The sequence below is a fragment of the Festucalex cinctus genome, chromosome 1 (genome assembly GCF_051991245.1).
Source record: "Festucalex cinctus isolate MCC-2025b chromosome 1, RoL_Fcin_1.0, whole genome shotgun sequence".
NCBI lineage: Eukaryota > Metazoa > Chordata > Actinopteri > Syngnathiformes > Syngnathidae > Festucalex > Festucalex cinctus.
Genome location: NC_135411.1, coordinates 62376267 through 62397440, shown reverse-complemented (window position 1 = coordinate 62397440; position 21174 = coordinate 62376267). Strand labels below are relative to the sequence as shown.

General features: G+C 40.2%; 3 protein-coding genes across 9 annotated transcripts in view; all 3 read left to right on the top strand.

Moving 5' to 3' along the window:
- The window catches only part of LOC144003842 (microtubule-associated serine/threonine-protein kinase 1-like), a 62403-nt gene extending 55598 nt beyond the window's left edge, over positions 1-6805 (top strand). For both annotated transcript variants that reach the window (XM_077500470.1, XM_077500479.1), the window contains exons 24-27: positions 1183-1305; positions 1385-1518; positions 1619-1806; positions 2795-6805. In XM_077500470.1, coding sequence (XP_077356596.1) covers positions 1183-1305; positions 1385-1518; positions 1619-1806; positions 2795-4383 — 2034 coding nt within the window. In that variant the 3' untranslated portion in view covers positions 4384-6805. The remainder of the gene's footprint in view (positions 1-1182; positions 1306-1384; positions 1519-1618; positions 1807-2794) is intronic.
- Positions 6806-6932: 127 nt separating this feature from the next.
- On the top strand, positions 6933-14166 carry LOC144003831 (cysteine protease atg4da-like). 3 transcript variants are annotated; one of them, XR_013279091.1, is made up of 12 exons: positions 6933-7065; positions 7730-7961; positions 8045-8128; positions 8226-8399; positions 10286-10574; positions 10652-10716; positions 10836-10975; positions 12583-12661; positions 12753-12829; positions 12966-13085; positions 13172-13914; positions 13959-14166. XR_013279091.1 is itself a non-coding variant. In XM_077500453.1 (11 exons), the coding sequence occupies exons 2-11, from the start codon at positions 7766-7768 to the stop codon at positions 13340-13342; spliced, it is 1395 nt and encodes a 464-aa protein (XP_077356579.1). In that variant the 5' UTR covers positions 6933-7065; positions 7715-7765; the 3' UTR covers positions 13343-14166. The 3 variants fall into 3 exon arrangements, 1 of the variants encoding a protein (XP_077356579.1); XR_013279090.1 differs by having other exon boundaries at positions 7715-7961; XM_077500453.1 differs by having other exon boundaries at positions 7715-7961; positions 13172-14166.
- Positions 14167-14330: 164 nt separating this feature from the next.
- Positions 14331-21174, top strand: part of smarca4a (SWI/SNF related BAF chromatin remodeling complex subunit ATPase 4a) — a 26777-nt gene continuing 19933 nt past the window's right edge. For all 4 annotated transcript variants that reach the window (XM_077500434.1, XM_077500426.1, XM_077500417.1 and 1 more), the window contains exons 1-7: positions 14331-14466; positions 15986-16251; positions 16619-16751; positions 18932-19384; positions 19589-19687; positions 20299-20554; positions 20670-20796. In XM_077500434.1, the coding sequence (XP_077356560.1) occupies positions 16030-16251; positions 16619-16751; positions 18932-19384; positions 19589-19687; positions 20299-20554; positions 20670-20796 (1290 nt within the window). In that variant the 5' untranslated portion in view covers positions 14331-14466; positions 15986-16029. The remainder of the gene's footprint in view (positions 14467-15985; positions 16252-16618; positions 16752-18931; positions 19385-19588; positions 19688-20298; positions 20555-20669; positions 20797-21174) is intronic.

Sequence of the window (21174 nt, the reverse complement as noted above, 5' to 3'; positions counted from 1 at the left end):
CCGGCAAATTGCCGCTGTTGTCAAATCCGGCTTTTTTCATCTTAGACAGCTGGCTAAGGTCAAAAATCTCCTATCTCAGCAGCATTTAGAAATGGTAATCCATGCCTTTGTTACATCTCGGCTGGATTATTGTAATGCACTTTATTTCGGGATCAGCCAGTCCTCCCTGCAGCGTCTCTCCAGCTTGTCCAAAATGCTGCTGCTCGTCTCCTTACTGGTGCCCGTAAGAGGGAACACATAACCCCTATTCTGGCCTCTCTTCACTGGCTGCCCGTGAAATTTAGAATCCACTTTAAGATTCTTCTATTTGTTTTCAAATCTCTCAATGGTCTTGCCCCTCCTTATCTCGCCGAGCTCTTGCACCACTACACACCTGCCCGGTGCCTCAGGTCAGCAGACTAGACTCAATTGGAGGTACCAAGGGCAAAGCGGAGGTTTAGAGGAGATTGAGCCTTTGGTCTTGCCAGTCCCTCCCTTTGGAACGACCTTCCACTAAATATTAGGCAGTCCCCCTCGTTATCCTCTTTTAAAACACGTCTTAAAACACATCTGTATTCTTTGGCTTTTGGCGCACCGTGAGACTTGTTCCTGGTGTTTTGTGGTGTGTATGAGTTTTAGTCTACCTATTTATGTATTTATTTATCTCTTTATTTACTTGCCTACTTCTTATTTATTTACTGATGTAAAATGTATTTACTTGAAAAAAAACTTGTATTGCACTTCAAAATGTTTGCTTTGTTCTTGTTTACTGCAAAACTGATATTTATGTTTATGTACAGCACTTTGTATACAGCAATGCCTGTTCTTAAAGCGCTTTATAAATAAAGTTGATTTGAGAGTTGAGTTGAGATGTTAGGGCTAGCAAGCTAGCCATTATGCATATGCAGTGAGGGAAATTGAACAATGTCTAAGCCTTTTGGGGTATATCTGGTGGTGCAACCTCAAACACAGCAAATTTTGTTGACATTTTTCCTTTACATTTCAAGCCATTAGTAATCAATCACTTTCTGCCACCCTGGTTCCAAATAATCCAAAACATTATGAAAAGGTCTATGCTGTTTGGCCTTATTAGGGTGGCAGTTGAGCTGGAGCCTCAACCAGCAAGTAGCGGGGTTTCTGCGCCAACCAATTCAAACAAAACTGCTCATTTCCTTTAACAAGTCAATTTATTTGTATTTCCAGCATGTGGAGGATGGAGGCCCCGCCCAGGAGGCTGGACTTAGTGCTGGGGATCTCATCACCCATGTAAATGGGGAGTCAGTTCACGGTCTGGTCCATACAGAGGTGGTGGAACTCATCCTGAAGGTGATGTGACGTTATCTATCTACTCGACTCCAATAAATAACTTGCTTGTAAATTAACATGAGTGATATTTTATCTCCAGAGTGGAAACAAGGTGACCGTTACGACGACTCCCTTTGAGAACACGTCTATAAAAGTGGGACCTGCACGCAAGACCAGCTATAAATGCAAAATGGCACGACGCAGCAAGAGGCCAGGAGCTAAAGAGGGGCAAGAGTGAGTTAAAACAACATGCAATCATAAGCAATGCAATGATAAACATTTTTTTAGTTTATCTGAAGTCACGTCATTGCTGTTCCATTTGGTCCTTTTACAGTAAGAAGCGCAGTTCCCTGTTCCGAAAAATCACCAAGCAATCCAATTTGCTCCACACGAGTCGCAGCCTCTCCTCTTTGAATCGCTCTCTTTCATCTGGAGACAGTCTTCCCGCATCTCCCACCCACAGCTTCTGTGCCCGCTCACCCACGCAAACTTATCGATCCACTCTGGAATCGCCATACGTGGGTTAGTTGCTAATCTTTCTGTTTCGATGCAAACAATTACCGTATTTTCACAACCATAAGCGCAGTCTCAGGTACGGGTGCTATTTTCTGTATTTAACACACACATACGGCGCACCGCACTATTGGGCGCAGGCACGCTAGCCCAAAACATTATGGTAGCATCCTTTCACGCTAAATGTTAGCGTATGTTTTTAAAACGGCAGCAGAACAAAACAGTTCGGTTGTACTTTATTGAAATATTTAATAATGTAAAGAACTGTGAGTTTTGTTGTACTTGAAGTATTTAACAATGCACTCACGTTACTTTTGATCAATCCTCATCCACATATTCCTCAAAGTCATCTTCATCATCTGTATGTATCTGAAACGAACAGCCGGGCTCGTTCTCTACCAAACACGCCAGGTTCTCTCTCGTCAATACAGTATTGTCAGAGTCAGTCTAGTTCCCATGCGATTCCTCAGAAATGATGCCGGCCTTTGCGATAGCTCGATTAGTGCAAGCAGACACATTTAGCCCAAGCATGCGCCATCCATTCACAAATTGTGGCGTAACTCGCTCTAGTCTAGCAGTTCCATAAAGTGAAAGCAGTGAGCACCATGAAGTCCTACTGTATCTTATATACAGGAAACCATGCCCTGGTTGAGGACTGGAAGGCATGAGAACACAAAAGCCTCATGTCATCTTTCAGTTGAGTTTTTCGGGTTGTCATACCTGCCAGTCCTCAACCAGGGCCGGATTTCCTGTATATAAGCAATATGTCGGCAGTGCTCCGCTTGACTGTCGGCAGAAATGCTCTCACGCAGACAGTGCGCTTACCGAAGTCGCACAACATTTACAGATTTTGGAACTCACTCTTAGGCGCACCGTCGATTTTTGAGAAAATGTAAGGCTTTTTAGTGCACCTTATAGTCGTGAAAATACGGTACTGTACACTAATGCTAATGGTGATATTGTCAGAATGGCCCCTAAGATGATGTTCTCTCCCTAGGCACATCCTCACAGAGCAGCTCCCCAGCATCGAGCACCCCAAACTCCCCAGCCACTTCACACCACATGAGGCCCAGCTCTCTCCATGGCTTGTCGCCCAAACTTCACCGCCAATACCGCTCTGCCCGCTGCAAATCTGCCGGCAACATCCCCTTGTCGCCTTTAGCCCACACCCCATCCCCCACCACGTCTTCCCCTCCGCCTCTGAGCGGCCACACAGTCGGCAGCTCCAACACCGCGCAGATGTTCCCCGTCAAGCTGCACTCGTCGCCGCCCGTCGCCCGTCCTCGTCCCAAGAGTGCCGAGCCGCCCAGATCCCCACTCCTGCAGCGTGTGCAATCAGCGGAGAAGCTTGGAGCGCTTGTTCTGCCTTCCTCCTCCTCATCATCATCCTCGCCTTCTCCTCTGACGGGAGGGGTGAGTCTACGCAAGCACAGTCTGGAGGTAACGCACGGGGACTACAGAAGAGAGTCCTTCCACTGTGAGCACAGCCTACAGAGTCTGCTTGAAATGGAGGGAGAGAATGGACCTGCTCCACCTTCTCCCTCCTCCTCCTCCTCCCCTTCCCCACCTCTGGGAGGGGAGAGCAGTAGTTTGAAGCCTGTCAGAAGGCTTGGAAGGCAGGAATCACCACTTAGCCGTGACACAATGATACCACTAACGGAGAAAGATACTCAAACCACGCCTTCTGATCTTGCTGGATCCAATACTGAGACCAAAACACTAAAAAGTGAATCCACTGTTGACCCAAATAAAACGTTACCCACCTCTGGGGTTCTACAGAGCTCAGCTGCAGTCGAGACCACCTCTTCTCTCGTCGTAACCCCGTCCACCAAGCCGAAACAGGGGGTCAAACCTCAAAATGCTGTGACTTCTGAGGCGACTGTCTCGAAGAGCAAACCTTGTGAGAAAGTCTCCACGCCAGGGACAACTAAGTGCCTCCAACCGCAAGAGAGAAAGCAGAAGGATGCTCATGTAGAAAGCGTGTCTTCAACTAAAATTAACGCAGAAGACAAAACCAAATACGTAGCATGTGCAGACAAAGGTGGCGGTCGCAAAGGATCAACGACAGAGTCGTCCAAACCGCGTAGAGCCACAGAATCTGAAACCGACACGGTCAGGGTTAAAGGTCCCGCGCCTCCAGTTCCAACCACAGTGCAGGTCCACGGTGCAACAAATGCACCAGCAGCTGTCAGTTCCAAAGCGGAGAGAGCTTCAAAGAGCTACCGGGGAGTGAAGGAGGACAGGACGCACCTGGAGGTGTTGGAAGAAAACCCCATGTCCCCGTCGTCGAACGCATCCTCACCTTGTTCTAGCAAGCCGCGCGCCATGTCGCCCGGCGATAGAGCCAGCTTCGTCACGCAGCTCACAAGCGTCGCCAAAACGGTACTCGGGCCCATGAAAGGGGGGTCGCAAGACTGCTCCAAAGTCAAAGACCCCTATAAGTCAAGTGAGGAAAAACGAAGCATCTCGGTGGGAAAAGCGGAGGCTTCGGGTGGGGCCGGACGCCGTGCGGCTCAAGCGACGTCGGCCGGAAGCGCTCTCCACTTGGAGAAAGGAAACGCTCGGGGCTCGAAGCATCATTCGTGATAAAGCAGCATTGCCTTTTACTGTAGAAGCATCCAAACATATCATATCAATTAACACATTTTTAATTAAGCAAATGCCTGAAAATAAATAATATGTGACTTTGGACATAATGAGAAAAAACCCCAAGATGCATCAACTACAGTTTGAAAATGTATTTGCACTATAGCATATCGTAGGCCTGTGGATGTCTGTCAAAATGTGCTGTAGATATATTTAAAAAAAAAATGCATGTTGTACATGGGAAATCAAAGTCATTCAAAAAGCAGATGAAAATAAAAAAAATAATTAAAAAAAATACTGAAGACCATGAGGTAGTAAACACTGTGAACAACTTTGCAACCATGTCAACATGCAAACCGCATTCCATTTAACTTAGTTTGGTTAAGTTTAGTTAGCACTGCAGAATGATAAAATATAGTCATGTATCATAATAACAGGAAGAAAAAAAACAAAACAAGAAAACTAGCGTACTAGAGCCTGGACCAAATACCTAAATACTTGTCAAAGGAGATGCAGGTGTATTGATTGGTTAAAGGGCTGAATTCCAGTGGGATTCAAGTAGGCTATATGAAATGAACTTGCACAGGGACACTATGCAATGTGATAATAATGCAACTTTAGGTGTCCAGGATTACTAAGTTTACATTGTTTTGTCGACGAGTAGAGGTGAAAGAAGAAGTAGTTGCAATAACCCAAGCAAATCTATTTTGCTTTCAGAGTTGTCCCTTTTGATGTGTGCAATTGCTATTCTATGTGAATTTGTTGTGTGTTATAGTGTTAACTACCACTTAAAAAGTTGGTTGAATATATGTAAGGTTTTTCTACATATGATACCTTTTTATATTTCATAATTTATTGTGGTAAATGTGGTGTTTTATTTTGTTTAAAGTTAGAAAACATTGGTGTCTGCCAAATGTACATGAAAACGAATGCATGTAATGTGTTCATGACGGTTTTCATCTGAATACAACACAAACACAATGTAATCGGTTTAATTAAAAGATTCTCCTATGCTTGCGATTGGCTGGCAACCAGGCCACGGTGTCCCCCGCCTACTGCCCAGAGCCAGCTGAGATAGGCTCCACGCCCCCCGCGACCCTTGTGAGGAATAAGCGTTCAGGAAAATGGATGGATGGATGGAATCTCCTATGCAAGGCTCACACTGAATGTCTGACCAGATTTCCTCCTCAGCATTACTGCAATGTGAAAGATAAAGAACAATCTTCTATAATGCATGCATTTCCACAATGCAAAGTGTAAACCAAACATTCCATTTCTGGTTACAGAAGCCTGAAGAATTTGTGACGTTTTTGTAAAAACACCATGTGCATGTTTGCTGTTTGCTTTTCATTATTCAAACATTATTTGGCAAGAGTTTAGGTCAATTTCTAACTCAAGAGGTAAAAGTTGAATCATAGAAATCCTGCGTAAAAGCGCAAGTTTAGCGATAAACTATACGTTGTGTTTCGAATTCGGGTTCGGAACAGAAGTCTGTCGTAACGCGAGGATCCCCTTTATTGTCCTTGGTATTACCCTGGTCTGTTGAAATCAATGTCACCTGTAAAACCCCTGTTGTGCAATTTAAACGTTACTGTTTAGTTTCCAGTTCCGACTTGTGTTAATTTTAAAGAGACGTGTAAATCATCCCGGTACATTTTCAGTCTTTTATGTTTTATCGCCTATTCTTACCTTACACTGCCATCTTGTGGGTGACCTACCAAAAAGGCTGATTTGTGTAGGTTTAGTTAAGAAATCTGATGCCTAAAATTCTATTCATAAATCTAATGTAATTGAAGATGTTTACGTTATTCTGAAGTTGTTGTTTTTAAGCTTATGACTTTTTATTTCATCCAATGTGCTGCGTAGGGCTTCAGAGTGGAATCGGTTGTTTTCGCATTAAACACAAACGTTTTGTGTGTCATGATTTGTACTTTTTTTTTTTTTTTATTAAATTTTGTCGTGTTTACAAACCATTATTATTTTTGTTAATTCATATGTCTTTGCACCTGTTTTACGTTCCAAAAAGTAACCGTTAGTCAAATAGGCGCAGTGGAATTATCATTAATGTAAGTTCAGTACAATGAGGAACTTCTATGCTAAGTTATAAAAAAAAAAAAGAAAAAAAAAAAGAAGAAATATAGACACAATTGTTTACTTGTAAGCAGAGAGGCCTGGGAAAAAATAAAATGGGCATAATTTCCCATTTAGATGTCAGTACATGTTCGGTGTAAATGTCAATATGAGATTAGATATGGGTTACAGTGATACAAAGTATGTTTCATTACATGGTCTGTTCATTCAATGGTCCGACACTCGATCCTGTGGGATACTGTGATTCATATTTTTATGTATGACAAAGAGGATATGTATTTAAGTTCATGTGTTGCAAGAAAAAAATAAATAAAAACAGACTAAATGATCATTTGTTTGCATTCTTTCTGAGAAGCCAATTTGGTGTGCGACTGTGTAGTAAATAAACCAAACCAGGAAGTTGAGGCGAGTACGTATTTAGAAAGTTCATTGGCTTAGTTTCAGCCAATCACAATAGAGCTTAGCCCGTTCCCAGTATAAACAAGGAAGTACAAGCTGATGGACAACCACTACAACCACAGTACTTGTATCAGCGATTCTATTGACCGATTTGGCTCGTTTAATTTCACAGAAAGATATGTCTGAAAGAAGGTAAACACAACACCGTCATTTGCGATGTAGTGCACTTTATTTGCGAGTTGGCGTTACTTGAAGGGAATATTCGATATTTAGCGCCGGTGATTTAAACAAAAAAAATGTTTGGAACCAAGTAGCTATAATTTGGTACTGTATTTCATTCATAGCCAATCGTACTTAACACGTATGCCAGTTATTTTTAGGTAGCTATACGCTCTTATTACCATTCCAGCTTGTCACACAGTGATGTTATGAAACAGGATAATTAACATAATTAAAACAAACAAAAAAAGATTTATTATTTATTCTTATATCCCTGTGAATATGTTAATACTAGTTTATTAACAGATTATGACTTTTTGTAACTCTGTAACATAAACTGTGCCCCGTCAAATCTTTGATACTGTGGGCAGAAGAATAATTAACCATCAGCAGCTCTTTTACTGCAAGTAAATATTCGAAATTCCTTGAGTCACAGGGTGCAGTCACATGGTCTCCTTCTCTTAACTACCATAGCCATGAGTAGTTATAAAATCTGGTAAATGCACTTCATCAAGTTAAATAATGTGTTTGTTGCCGTAAACTAAACAAACAAACAAACAAACATTGTATTGGGTCATATGTCAACACTGCTTTGTTATTTTTGTTCTTCATCTACATATAGTTGCTCTGTCTGTAGGGAGTGTTCCCTCCTGGCCAGTCTTGTTCAAATCTGATGGTTATGAACCGCAGTGCCTCCTCAACTTACTCTGAGAGCCAGTCTGCTGCAGATGAATATATGGACGACTGGCTCTTCCTCCCTTCTACCTCAGCAGCTTCTCTGTGCCATGAAGAAGAGAGCCGAGAAGACGTAGAGGAAAGAGGCAAAATCAAATCCAAGTTGGTCTCAGCATGGAATAGTGTCAAATATGGTTTGTTTAAGATGGCGAACTACATTACAACTATGAATGTTTTTTTTATTTGGTCTCTTGAAATCTTGTTTCTCATTCATTAGGCTTGTCCTTCAAGCAGAAATCAAATTTGAGCAAGAGCTCTCCTGTGATGATGTTTGGAAAGTCATATCAGCTCAGCGATCGAGGTGAGGTTGCGGCCGCGATTTCAAGCAGATCATTTAAGCATGATGCCACATTTATTTGCAAGATAATAAAATATGTGTCTTATTATTTCAATGTCAGGGGAGAACGAATGTTTCCACCGCTCCTTTGCAGCTCTGCTGTGGTTGACGTACAGACGAGGTTTCCCGCAGCTATCAGGCTGCTCTCTGACCACTGACAGCGGCTGGGGATGTCTTCTCCGTACAGGACAGATGTTGCTAGCCCGAGGACTAATTCTACACCTGATGCCACAAGGTGACACAGCAGTATACTTTGAGGAGCTTACATTCTAATGGCTCGGCAGCATTTTTAATAAGACATCAAAATGTGTTAAATTATTAATGTTTTCTCAGTATGACATCAGATGAATGTGGAGATGTATTTTAATACACATTGCCAGGTGTAAAGAATACTACACTGTTTTTATGACGCTTCTTGGCCATCCTTTTATGATTCGTTGATCGTTCCATACCTGACCTATTGCATTGAGGTGTGGGGTGTGCAGCCAAAACCGACACTGAACTCATTTTTCTTTTACAGAAAGAAATTTTTCTTTTACTAATTTTTTCTTTTACGTGTCATTTGCAGTTGTGGATACAGCGACCACACTAATCCATTATTCATACAACTAAAAACATTGAAATTTCATGAATTGATGGAGTTTAACCGCCTTAAAATATTGTATAAAGCCCAGCATGAAATTTTACCAGTCAATATATAAACCAAATTTATAAAAATGGAAAGTGAGTACAAATTAAGAAACGGACATTTTTTCCAAACCTAAATAGGCCTATAGAACAAAACAAAAACAACGATGTATTTCAACTCAAGGTGTCGGTCTGTGGAAAAATCTGGATTGTAAAACAAAATCTTCTCAGCCTATTTGTATTTTTTCCAAAAATGTATAAAAGCACAATTACTGCAAAAATATATATAGCACAAGGACATGCAGTTCCCACATATGTTATTGTGATTTTTATTCTCCAAACTTTTTTGCCGCGTAACAACTCTCGCATAATACTTCCTATTTAAATTGATCAAATTTCAACTAGCTTCCAAAATTGACGCCTCCCATTAGGGGTGTGCTAAGAAATCGATTCATAAAAGAATTGAGATTCTCATTTATTAATCGAATCAATATTAATATCCAAAAATCGATTTTATTTAAATTAGAAATGAAGAAGAAGGGGAAAAGGCAGTTGTAGCCCACATGCTGTTTTTGTGGAAAAAGGCACTTACAATACAAAATTAATAAATGTTTGTACAAAAAAAAAAAAAAAAAAAAAAAAAAAAGAGACTTGAATGTCTCTATTTGTCATTTTGTCTTGCAAAGCAGAGTGGAGTAGATCATGACAATGTTGTGCATATCTGTAAATTGAAGCAGAAATCATTTGTCAATCAAATAATTTTGAATCGAAAATCGTTTGAATCGAGAATTGAAAATTGATTCTGAATCAAATCGTAGACCCAAAAATCGTAATCGAATCGAATCGTGAGACAGTCAAAGATTCCCAGCCCTACCTCCCGGGGTATGTATCGTCTGATTCCACATTACTTACAGTATTTGCACAATTTAACATTTAAAATAAACTTTTCCCCATTCGTTTTCAATGGGACAGACATTTAACTTTTTCTAAGTATCACTTTACACGCCCACCTCCATACATATAACTTATCATCATTACCAGGTGTCATACTGCTCGGTGGCACAGTTGGTAAAGTGCATTGTCCAGTAACCAGGAGGTCATAATCTCACATTATATCTTTCTATTTACTTCATAAGCATCCCACATGCTTTCAAATCTTAGCATTCAGCAATTAGGATTCAGCTTTCAGCATTCCCATGCAATTTCTCCAGAAACTGCACTTAGTCTAGTTTTGTAGTATTGTTACACTAAAAGCGTCTTGACCGTCATTCATTTTGTGTTGATTTCTTTTGTGTTGATCATGGGCAGACAAAACAAGTTGTTCTTCTTTCTGTCCCCTTCCATTTCTTTTATTGAATCCTAAATTCTTGTGAAGTAGAGTTTGGGTTTCAAATATTATATAGCAGTTTTCTGACACACCTCATGCCCATATATCCAGATCCCCTCATGGGGACAGCATCAAATCAATGCTGTTATTTTCTTTATCCTTTCCAGGCTTGACATGTTCTGTGAGCCATCACATGTTCAAAGATGATATGGATCTCCCAGAATCTAGAGCATTGTGTACACAGAATTCCACTGGGCTCAGAAAGAGTGTCCGAAAGCTGAGTTTGGGTTCCCTCCTGGACAGACGCATGGAGTCCACACACAGGAAGGTTGTGTCATGGTTTGCGGATCACCCCTCAGCTCCTTTTGGTGTACATAAGCTGGTAGAGTTCGGCAAAAGCTTAGGGAAGAAAGCAGGGGACTGGTACGGGCCCTCAATTGTGGCACACATTCTGCGGTCAGTAATTAGTCTATTTGTATATCAGCAACATTAGTGCTAACTCACTAGGGAATTTCTTTATCATTTTGTTTTAGGAAAGCTGCAGAAGCATCGTCTGACCTTCCCAATCTTGTCATCTATGTTGCACAAGATTGCACCAGTTAGTACTTGCTTCTCTTCTGGAAAATCATTTACACATACTGTAGTCACCCACTTCTGCTTTACCTGTAGAACGTTAACCAGGATAGACGTGGTTAATTTATGCACAGTGTTGTCCAGTCTACATAGATGATGTGAAAGACTTGTGTGGGCGACGTATTTCCGGGATTTCTGCTGCATCTGTTCAGCCCATCATCCTCCTGGTGCCTGTGAGACTTGGAGGACAAGAACTCAATCCTGCCTATATCGCCTGTGTCAAGGTAGCCTGATATCTGCTATTGGTGGGGGAGGGCCCGGCTGTCCCGCTAATAGCAAAAATCAGCAAATAATTGACGCCCATTTTAATTGCTTTGAAAAAATACAAACTGTAGTTTTTTTTTAACCGAACAAAAATAAGCAGCACTAAAAAGTATATGGAGGTTCATTGTATGTTTTTATTTATGTCTCAGTCAGTCAGTCAATGTAATTCTACTGCTACTATTTTTCTTTTTAAAGACAAATACGGTTTACTTTTTAACTCATTCATTCCCCCCATTTTCACTGAAGCAACCCCCTTTGCTTCCGGATGTTTTACTGGATTTTGACTGATTTTGCAAGGTCCACAGAAATATTGTGTTCTATCGCTATAAAAACATGGAACCTACCAAAAGAAAGATTCGAGTTTCTTCTTTCGTCAGGAAAAAAAATATATATTTATCTGTTTCCGTTTTGAAACAATTAGCATTAGTATATACTGCTAAGTTCTGCGATTGGCTGGCAACCAGTCCAGGGTGTACCCCGCCTACTGCCCAAAGCCAGCTGAGATAAGCTCCAGCATCCCCCGCGACCCTTGTGAGGAATAAGCGGTCAAGAAAATGGATGGATGGATGGATGGATGGATGGATGGATGGATGGATGGATATACTGCTAAGTTTCTCCATTATTCACAAACCTGTTTAAAACAGTGGGGAAAAGAGCTTGTTGCAACATGGCCCTGGTTGATCTGTTATACTCCGCCGCCACCTGCTGGCCTTTTTTTTTGTGATAACTACCATTGCTTTAAGTGACCCCTTCAGGTCATAGGCTGCATCAAAGCCTTCAGTATGCTCTAGCATAAAAAATAAAAACACAAGAAACATGAAAATACGTTTTTGGGACAATGGCAATATTTAGAATAGAATGTGTTTATAAGTTGTTAGGAACAAATGAGTTAAAAAGAGTGAATTTATTTTTATCTTGCTAAGACAAATTTATAGCTAAAATAGTAACTGAATTTTTGTTTATAACACTGTGGACAGCAAGGTAATTCAGTTAGTTTCAGAAACAAAAATTGTTTCATCCACTTGCAGCTTAGTGTCAAGGTCCAATTTGTAAAAACATCACATTAAAGGTTCTTAGGTGTGGTCGATTTACTACAGATTGTTTTCATTGTAATTTAGAATGTTGAGTTGGGTTTCAGCTGCTGCTCACTGGAGAGGCGGATCTATTATAGTGGCACACAGGGATCACCCCAAAATGTAAAAAAAAAAATAAAATCCTGACCTATTTGCCTTATGACTTTAGCAGTAGCAATTTTTTCCAAAACCACTACATTATATCAACAATGTAGAATTGCTTCATTAATTTTACCGTGTTTAATAAATAAGTTTAAAAAAAATCAAAGTGGACCTTGCATCTTTGTATTTTTGTGAATGTGCCCCTCATAAGAAAAGGTTTTGAAACCGCTAGCGTAGAGTTTAGCGATTATTTGTCGGCTTATTGGTTATAGGCAATGTTGTATTTCAAGTGTAATTTGTAGCTTTTAATTTCGCATGGAGATTTAGTCGTGGATGTTTAGTTACTTCATGAATGTGTACAAATACAACATTTTCCACTATTTTCACAATAGAGAATCTTGACGTTAGAATACTGCATTGGTATCATTGGGGGCAAACCAAAGCACTCGCTCTACTTTGTTGGTTTCCAAGGTATGTCCAGTTCTATGTATTGTCATGCAATTATTTAAATCAGCTGTATGAACATTTTCTACTTACCATATGACTTTCTGCTTTGTTGAAGATGACCATCTGTTGTACTTGGACCCTCATTACTGTCAACCCATGGTGGATATAACAAAGAGCAACTTTCCTCTCGAGGTAACCAGAAATACTGATACTCATCTTCTTACAGATTGTCTTAGGCCACCACCATTAGCTTTTTTTTTGTCTTTTTCATAGTCTTACACAAAAAAAGAAAATGTGAATTTTGTATTTTTATGTCTACATGTTGCAGTCATTTCACTGTAAATCTCCAAGGAAAATGCCTTTCTCTCGCATGGATCCCAGCTGCACTATTGGATTCTATGCAAAAGGCCAAAAGGACTTTGAAATGCTGTGCAGAGTTGTCGATGAGGTAGGTGGATATGTGGAAATCTTACATGCAACTCGCTATTTGTGGAATGTGGTCATTTTGTCATTGCTGTCTCCCCCGCCCTCCAGGCTGTCTCCACATCTGCAGAGACGTACCCCATATTCATATTTGCTGAAGGTCATCGTCGAGTGGGGGAGGGAAGCCAGACCTCCACCAACAGCATCACGTATATCCAGAGGAAGACCAAGCTGAGGAGGGTCGACACTAGTGACAGCATGGATGAGTTTGTTCTATTGTGAGCCAACATGCGATATGGCTTGAGGAAAAATATGCTGAAACAAGATTTCTTGTCGCGCTGAATTTGTGGTCAACGGCTCTGCCTCATAGTTATGATGTTCGGGTTCAAATCTCATCTGTGTCCGTCCTGTGTGGAGTTTGCATCTTCTCCCCAGTGCTTGCTTGTCCCCCCCAGTACTTCATCTTCGTCATACATCCAAAACATGAATGTAAGGGTAATTAAAGACTCTAAATGGCCAATATACTAGATTCGTGTTATAGTTGTGAATAGGAGTATGAGGCCAAAGTCAGCTGTGATAGGTTCCAGCTCCCCTTTACTAAACAAAATGGATGGATGGATCTGAAACTGACCAATTTTATGGTTATATTAAGTCTTTCAGAAGGTGAAACTTCATATTGCTCTTTGGGGCAATGTTGTATTTTTTTGTAACACTATATTCAAAAAACATAAAATGCGTACTGTAGCCTAGTAGCAATAATGAACAATAGATCTGGAAGCGTTACTGCGACAAATATAGCCTTTTACGGTTTGACAGCGTGTGACTCTCTTGAATGGAGGAGGAAAAAAAAAAAAGTCCTTTTTTTATTATTATTATTATTTATATAAAAAAAAAAAAGTCTTATTGTGAACATGTGACACTAATATAACCTAAATGCTGTCATGGATGCAGGTGATTGTGTGTCCTTAAATGTTGTAACTGGCCTCAGGAAAAACAAATGTTAGCAAAATATTTTGAGTACATAATTATTATAATTTTTTTGTTTGTGTTGAACTGTACAGTACAACTTTTCACAAGGAGGATTAGGAATAAACTTGATGAAAATAGTCGTCTCTTTGCACATATTGTCTTGCTTTGGATTCCTGCGAAAAAGTCTGATGAGGTAAAAAGCTTCGTGGGTTTATTCGCGGAAACTCTTGGACGCCCCCCCCCCCCCCCCCCCCCCCCGCTTTCATTCACGCGAGAGGAGGGGCGCTGTTGAGCCGTACGTGCAGGTCCATTTTACTCAGTAAGGGGAGGGGTGTGGAAAAAACGACTGGGTAGGTCGCTCTTTGTTTTCTGGCAGGGAGGAAAACCAAGAGACTTTGAGACCGGCAGGATTTTATACACCGCTGTTCACCATTCGTGTAAGTCCAATTCCATGTTGTTAGTAGTTTGAACGGGCGACATTTGTGAACGACGAGACAGTTCCGGGATGGTTTGTTGTTTGTAGGATGTGTTGTGTTTGAGAAAAGACGGACACCGCGTTTAACCGGCGGTGGCGCGACTCTGAGCAATGAATGAAAATTATATTTGGAAACGTGTTGTGAGCGGAGCAGAGACGAGGGTACGGGAGGCGCTTTGGATCAATCAACGAAAGCGGCGAGGGATGCGTCAAACTTTTGCTCGCCGCTGCTTTAAAACAAACTGCTAGTCTAAAAAAAATTCCTGTCTAATTGGCCTGAAAAAGCATGGCCGGCTATGCTAACTCTGCTAACCCGCTAGCATGTTAGCTCCCGTCATTCATCAGATATAACTTGTGTTGTTATCTCAATGTTTTGTTTTGTTTTTACCGCGCTTACTAATACGTGGTGTGTATTTTTCGAAAGCACGGTTCTATGTGACGTAAGTAGTTGTAGTATTTCAACAATTAATGATGAAACTAATTGTTATAACGAACAATTCTGTGAACCGACAAAAAGTAACGTTAACAATGAAACAAGCTAGGCCCAGCTGACGTTAGCTTAGGTAAATATGACAATAATTTTGAGATGAATATTTACCGTAAGGTTATAAATGTTTATGTCTAGACAATGCGCTACTGGATTTTTTATTTTTATTTATTTTTTTAAGTGTGGACTTATCTGTGTCAGGCCCGTCTAACTTTAAACTGTTGTGCAGTTGCGCTGTAATCGAACTGCTACTTGTTTAAAGGGGGTTAGACCTACTATATAATAGATTTATCAAATAATAACTCAACTTTTCTTGCGTTATGGGAAGGTCATTTCTGTGTAATGTGAGCTGTGTGCGTTTTATTTTATAATATTTTTGATGGGTCAATTATTTGCCTATACTTGTATAGACATCTGTGAACAATGCAAATGAATGTTCATCTTACTATTTGATATATAAAAACTTAAGCCCTGACAAATATCTCTATCTCTAATATATCGATCCATTTTCTTAACTGCTTACCCTCATTGTTTTGTTTTTTTTTTTTTAGATTAATGGCAATAAAGTTTCTTTTGTTAATGAAGCATTAAAACATTATTGAAATGATGAATGATGATTCCATTGTTCATTCAGGTTTCCAATGTAACTATAAAATGTCTTAGGGCATGATTTTTTTTATTTTTTTTTATTTTTATTTTTTTCTTCAAATGTCATAAATCAAACTTTCAAAAGTGTTTAAAAATGTTAAAAGAGAAGTAGGATTTAATGTTTTTGATCAAAATTGCTTTTAACGATTTTCGGAGAACATGGGAGATTGGGAACTTGGTTTCACAGCATTGTTTTTTTTTTTTTTTCCCAAATGGAATTAAAAAGTCTTGAATTTAACTTGCCTTCAGCTGTAGGAACACTGTCCTGTCATTATTGAAGGAATATTACCGCATTTCTAATAAGACGCATTCTTCTCACTGTTTCTTATTTTATCATTCTTCATAGGGGTCCTTGTTGCTGTTTCATATCCCCCCCATCTCACCTGAGAGATGTCCACTCCTGACCCCCCAATGGGAGGGACACCTCGGCCCGGTCCCTCCCCAGGCCCAGGGCTGTCTCCAGGTGGTATGATGGGCCCAAGTCCAGGTCCTTCCCCTGGCTCTGCCCATAGTATGATGGGACCCAGTCCAGGACCTCCTGGATCTGGACACCCACACCCTCCACAGGGACCCTCAGGATATCCTCAGGAAAACATGCACCAGATGCATAAAGTAAAATAAGTTATTTTGCATTTTCAATTATTTTATTTATTGTAAATATTAAGTCTGTATTGCAAAATGGTGACCTCGGATGCAGTATCATGCCAAAAAAAAGCCTTTGCTCTTTTGTTATCATCACAAATTCATGTTCATGGATGTTGAATAAATTGAGTTATGGTTTAATTAATTTAACCCATACTTTTCTTTGTCCTAAATTTACTTGCTTGCTTATGAGTTTATAGTTGGTGTTTTGTTTTTTGTTTTTTTTTGTTTTTTAAAATGAAATATATTTATTAAAATTTAGTGACCAGAAAATAGTTAAACATAAATGAGTCCGCCTTTCAGTCCATTGTGTAATAATTGTGTATCTTTAACTTAGCCACTGGATGCCATGCATGAGAAGAGCATGCCAGACGACCCTCGCTACAGTCAAATGAAGGGCATGGGCATGAGACCGGGAGGGCACAGTGGGATGGGGCCACCTCCAAGCCCCATGGACCAACATTCCCAAGGTACTACATCACACAGGTGCATCTGGATTCAACTGACTTTCAAACCACCCCTCACTGTAATAGATGTGCAGCTCTCAGTAGTCTAAATAGAATCAATTTTCTTGAATATAATATTTTCACCTTCTTAAAATAATGGTCATATTTTACCTTAAACATCTCCTCAGGATGCTGCCCACCTAAAATCAGCTGCATCTTTACTTAAACCGATCATTCAGTTCTACTCCTGAAATTAAATTATTGATGAATATAATATTAAATAGTATGTGCTTCAAATTTTTTATTACCTGAAAACTAAATAAATGACTTGGGACGTTATTTTAGGAAGGTGGCTATACGCTACAATACTTTTTGGAGGGGCTCTTAAAGGTATACTTGACTCATATAGCCATTTTCAGCAGTAAAAAGTTAATATTTTGTCCAGAATTAATTCGGTTAACTTCATTATTTTTCCATGTACAATTAATACCTTTAAAATCTTTTTTTTTTTTCTACTTGCTGTCAACTGAAAATGACATCGCACGTGCTGAGGAAATGGGTAACGACCAATCACGGCCCACCTGTTTTCTGGATTTCATCAGAAAACTGAGTCATGGTTGGTCGCTACCTATTCCCTCAGCACACGTGATGTCATCTTCAGTCGAAATCTGAAAGAAAAGTGAGATTGATTAATTGCTTGTAACTTTAAATATTGTTGTTTTCACAGTTTAGCATTCCTACGATCCCATAGCTTTCAACATATACGAAATATGAAACTGTCATTAAATGTAACAAGTGGCACTCACCTGTGATTTGAAATGTTGCTGCAACTCATTGCCTTAGTTGCTCACACCTTTGAGATGATTATGATAACGTGAATTGAAATAAATACTTCAAATCAAATCACTTTATTTCACTCTTTAAAACAAAAGAAATGAAAGGGGACAGAAAGAAATAAAACTTATTTTGTTTGCCCCTAATCAACACACACAAAAAAGAATCAACACAAAATCAATGACAGCAAGCGGTCAAGACGCATTTGGTGTTACGATACTACCAAACAATTCAAAAATAATTCAACTGCATGTCCTTTTATGATATATATTTTTGCAGTAAATATGATTTTATACATTTTTTAAAAATACAAATAGATTGAGAAGATTTTGCTTTACAATCCAAATTGTTCCATAGACTGACACCTTGAGTTGAAATACATCGTTCTTTGTGTTTTGTTCTGTAGTTAGGTTTAGAGAAAATATATATTCCTCTTAATTTATACTTACTTTCCCTTTTTATAAATCTAGTTTGTATATTAACTGGTAGAATTTCACGGTAGGCTTTATACAATATTTTAAGGCGGTTTAACTCCATCAATTCATTAAATTTTAAAATCTTTAGTTGTATAAATAATGGATTTGTGTGGTCTCTGTATCCACAACCCAAAATAACACGGATTGCACGTTTCTGTATAAGAAAAATGGGTTCGGTGTAACTTCTCCTTCTGTATGGCTGATACACTGAACAAAATGTAACTAATCTGAAGCCGCCACATTAGTGAGGATAATCTGATTTCGCTTATGTTAAAAAAGGTTAACATACAATATCAAGGTTGTCTCAATTTACAATCAGTCAGAAGTGAGAATAATTGCTTAATGTTTTTGTTTTTTTTGTTTGTTTGTTTTTTTTGTTTTGTTTTTTTAACTAAAAAGTGTATCCCTAATCGGAGTTAGAATAGACAAGCCAGTCATCAAGACAGTAAAAGCAAAGGTGAGTGAGGGAGCGAGAGACATCAAGAACACATCTAGCCGGTTTTTCCTCTTGTGCTGTAAATTTGGCAGCATGAGCAGACAGTTTACGAGAAGACAACCAGAGGGCTGACTTCCGTTTTCATACAACACAGAGTTGCTAAAGAAGAAGACAGAGAGGTGTACTAAAGGGGACAATATTATTACATCAACCTGTTTGTAAATGTGTGAATGAATATATGTTGGGTTTCATGTATACACTGTGACATGAAATAGTGAGATTTTTACAAAGTAATGTCATGTTAGTTAGCAAAACTAAGGAAGTGATCGGTTTTAGTCAAGACTGTTGTAACAATCCAGGGAAAACTTTTTCTTCTACATGAACATATTAATTCTTTATTCCAAAAAAGTGTACCGGTACTTAAAAGTGAATCTAATCCCTGCATTCCTTCTCCCAAGGTTATCCCTCGCCATTGGGAGGCTCAGAGCATGCACCTAGCCCAGTACCAGCTAATGGTCCTCCATCTGGCTCCATGATGCCTGGTGGTCCATCCGGTCCAGGGTCTGGCCCAATTGAGGGTACCGGTGACCCTAATCAGGGAATGGGACAGCCGAACCGTGGGGGTCCTCCAGGTCCAGGTGGACCAGGTGGTGCTGTAGGTGGACCGGGGGGTTCGGCAGGACCAACGCCTTTCAACCAGAACCAGTTGCACCAACTCAGGGCTCAGATTATGGCCTACAAGATGCTGACACGCAGTCAGCCCTTACCCGACCACTTGCAGATGGCCGTGCAAGGGAAGAGGCCCATGCCAGGGATGCAACAGCAGTCCATGCCCAACATGCCCCCTTCTGCCGGTCCTGTAGGCGGGCCAGGGCCAGGACCAGCTCAGGCGAACTACAACAGACCTCATGGTGAGCAGAGGATAGATGCTAGAAACATTTTATGTTTACTTTTTGTTATATGCCCAACTGCAAAAAAAAAAAAAGCATTGGAAATGTTGTAAATAAACAGAGCGCGTCTAGTATTTTATACCATTTAAATGTTTGACTAGTCTGGTGCATATAAATTTTGTTATCGTAGTTGAGGATGATGAAATGAAATGTCTATGCTTTTAGGCATGGTTGGTCCCAATATGCCACCACCTGGACCGGCAGGAGTTCCCCCGGGCATGCAAGGCCAGCCTGCAAATGGACCTCCAAAATCATGGCCTGAAGGTACAGTTTGTCCCAAACTGACTGTCCCCACTGACCTAGTTACTATGTATGTACTGTATGAATTCAACAATTACCTCGTTTATATGTTTTTTATGGAAAGAACCACAAGATTGCGTCACAAATTTGTCAAGCGATAATTAAAAAGATATGCACGACAACCACACATTTTCACACTGATTGTCAACTGGGGGGGATTGTTGATAAAGTGCCACAAGTATTTTTCTTTGAAAGTAAATTTCATACAGTTTTTCATTCAGCATTCGTAAAATTTCTGCCTGTGGTTGTGATGGTAAAGAAAATACGTAGCTGTTATGGCACACCCCGTAATGGGTGAAACAGTGGGTCATTTGTATCAGATGGGACAGTTCGCACAAAACCATCCGATTTCAACTGGCCATAAGAAGAGGTGTGCTGTATGGTTCCCGATTCTTTGAATATTTACGGCCGAAGCATGTCAGAAACATTTTAAGATACCAGGGAATAGTTTAAATTTGGGGGGAGGGAAATGTTGTTCATCACAATGACAAATTAATTCAAACAACCTAGTTGCTTGAGACTTTTGTGTTTTAACTTGCCTTGCATACAAATTCCATCTGGTCGCTCTCTTATAGGACCAATGGTGAATGCCGCTGCACCATCCAATCCTCCGCAGAAGCTGATTCCTCCTCAGCCCACAGGCAGACCGTCCCCTGCTCCTCCCGCTGTGCCACCTGCTGCCTCACCTGTAATGCCCCCTCAGACGCAGTCTCCAGGTCAGCCTGCGCAGCCCCCTCCCATGATGCTTCACCAGAAACAGAATCGCATAACCCCTATCCAAAAACCCAGAGGGCTGGACCCCGTGGAGATCCTCCAGGAGAGGGAGTACAGGTGAAAACATTTGGTCTCTTGTTGAACGTTCACATTGACTGTTTTTGTTACGTTTAGAAATTCAGCATTTGCACTTACAATATCTTCTAAAGTGTTTTTGCTCCTTGCTTTGCAGGTTACAAGCCCGTATTGCTCACCGTGTTCAGGAACTCGAGAACCTACCTGGTTCCCTTGCAGGAGACCTTCGTACCAAAGCGACCATTGAGCTCAAAGCCCTGAGGCTGCTTAACTTTCAGAGACAGGTATGCATGCTGACAAACTAAATTAGCTACACCCTACATGACTGTTAGCTATATCCACTAGGGCTGGGTTTAAAAAAATAAATAAATAAATAAATTTAACAATCAATATCAAATCCATTTCCCTTTTCAAGCCCGATATCGATTATTTTAATATCTCTTTTTCCCATAAATTCTTAAGAAAATAGAATTTTAAAGGCTGATTTAAAAAAAAAAAAATTAAATCAGTTTTCTTAAAATCGCTGTTCACGTGAATTGAAAAGTAGGGGTGCACCGATCGATCAGCCGGCTGATTTATCACCCCCAATTTCCTTATTTTGGGGGGATCGGTGATTGACCGATCCCTTAAAAATAAACCGATCTTTTGCACCGATCTCATCT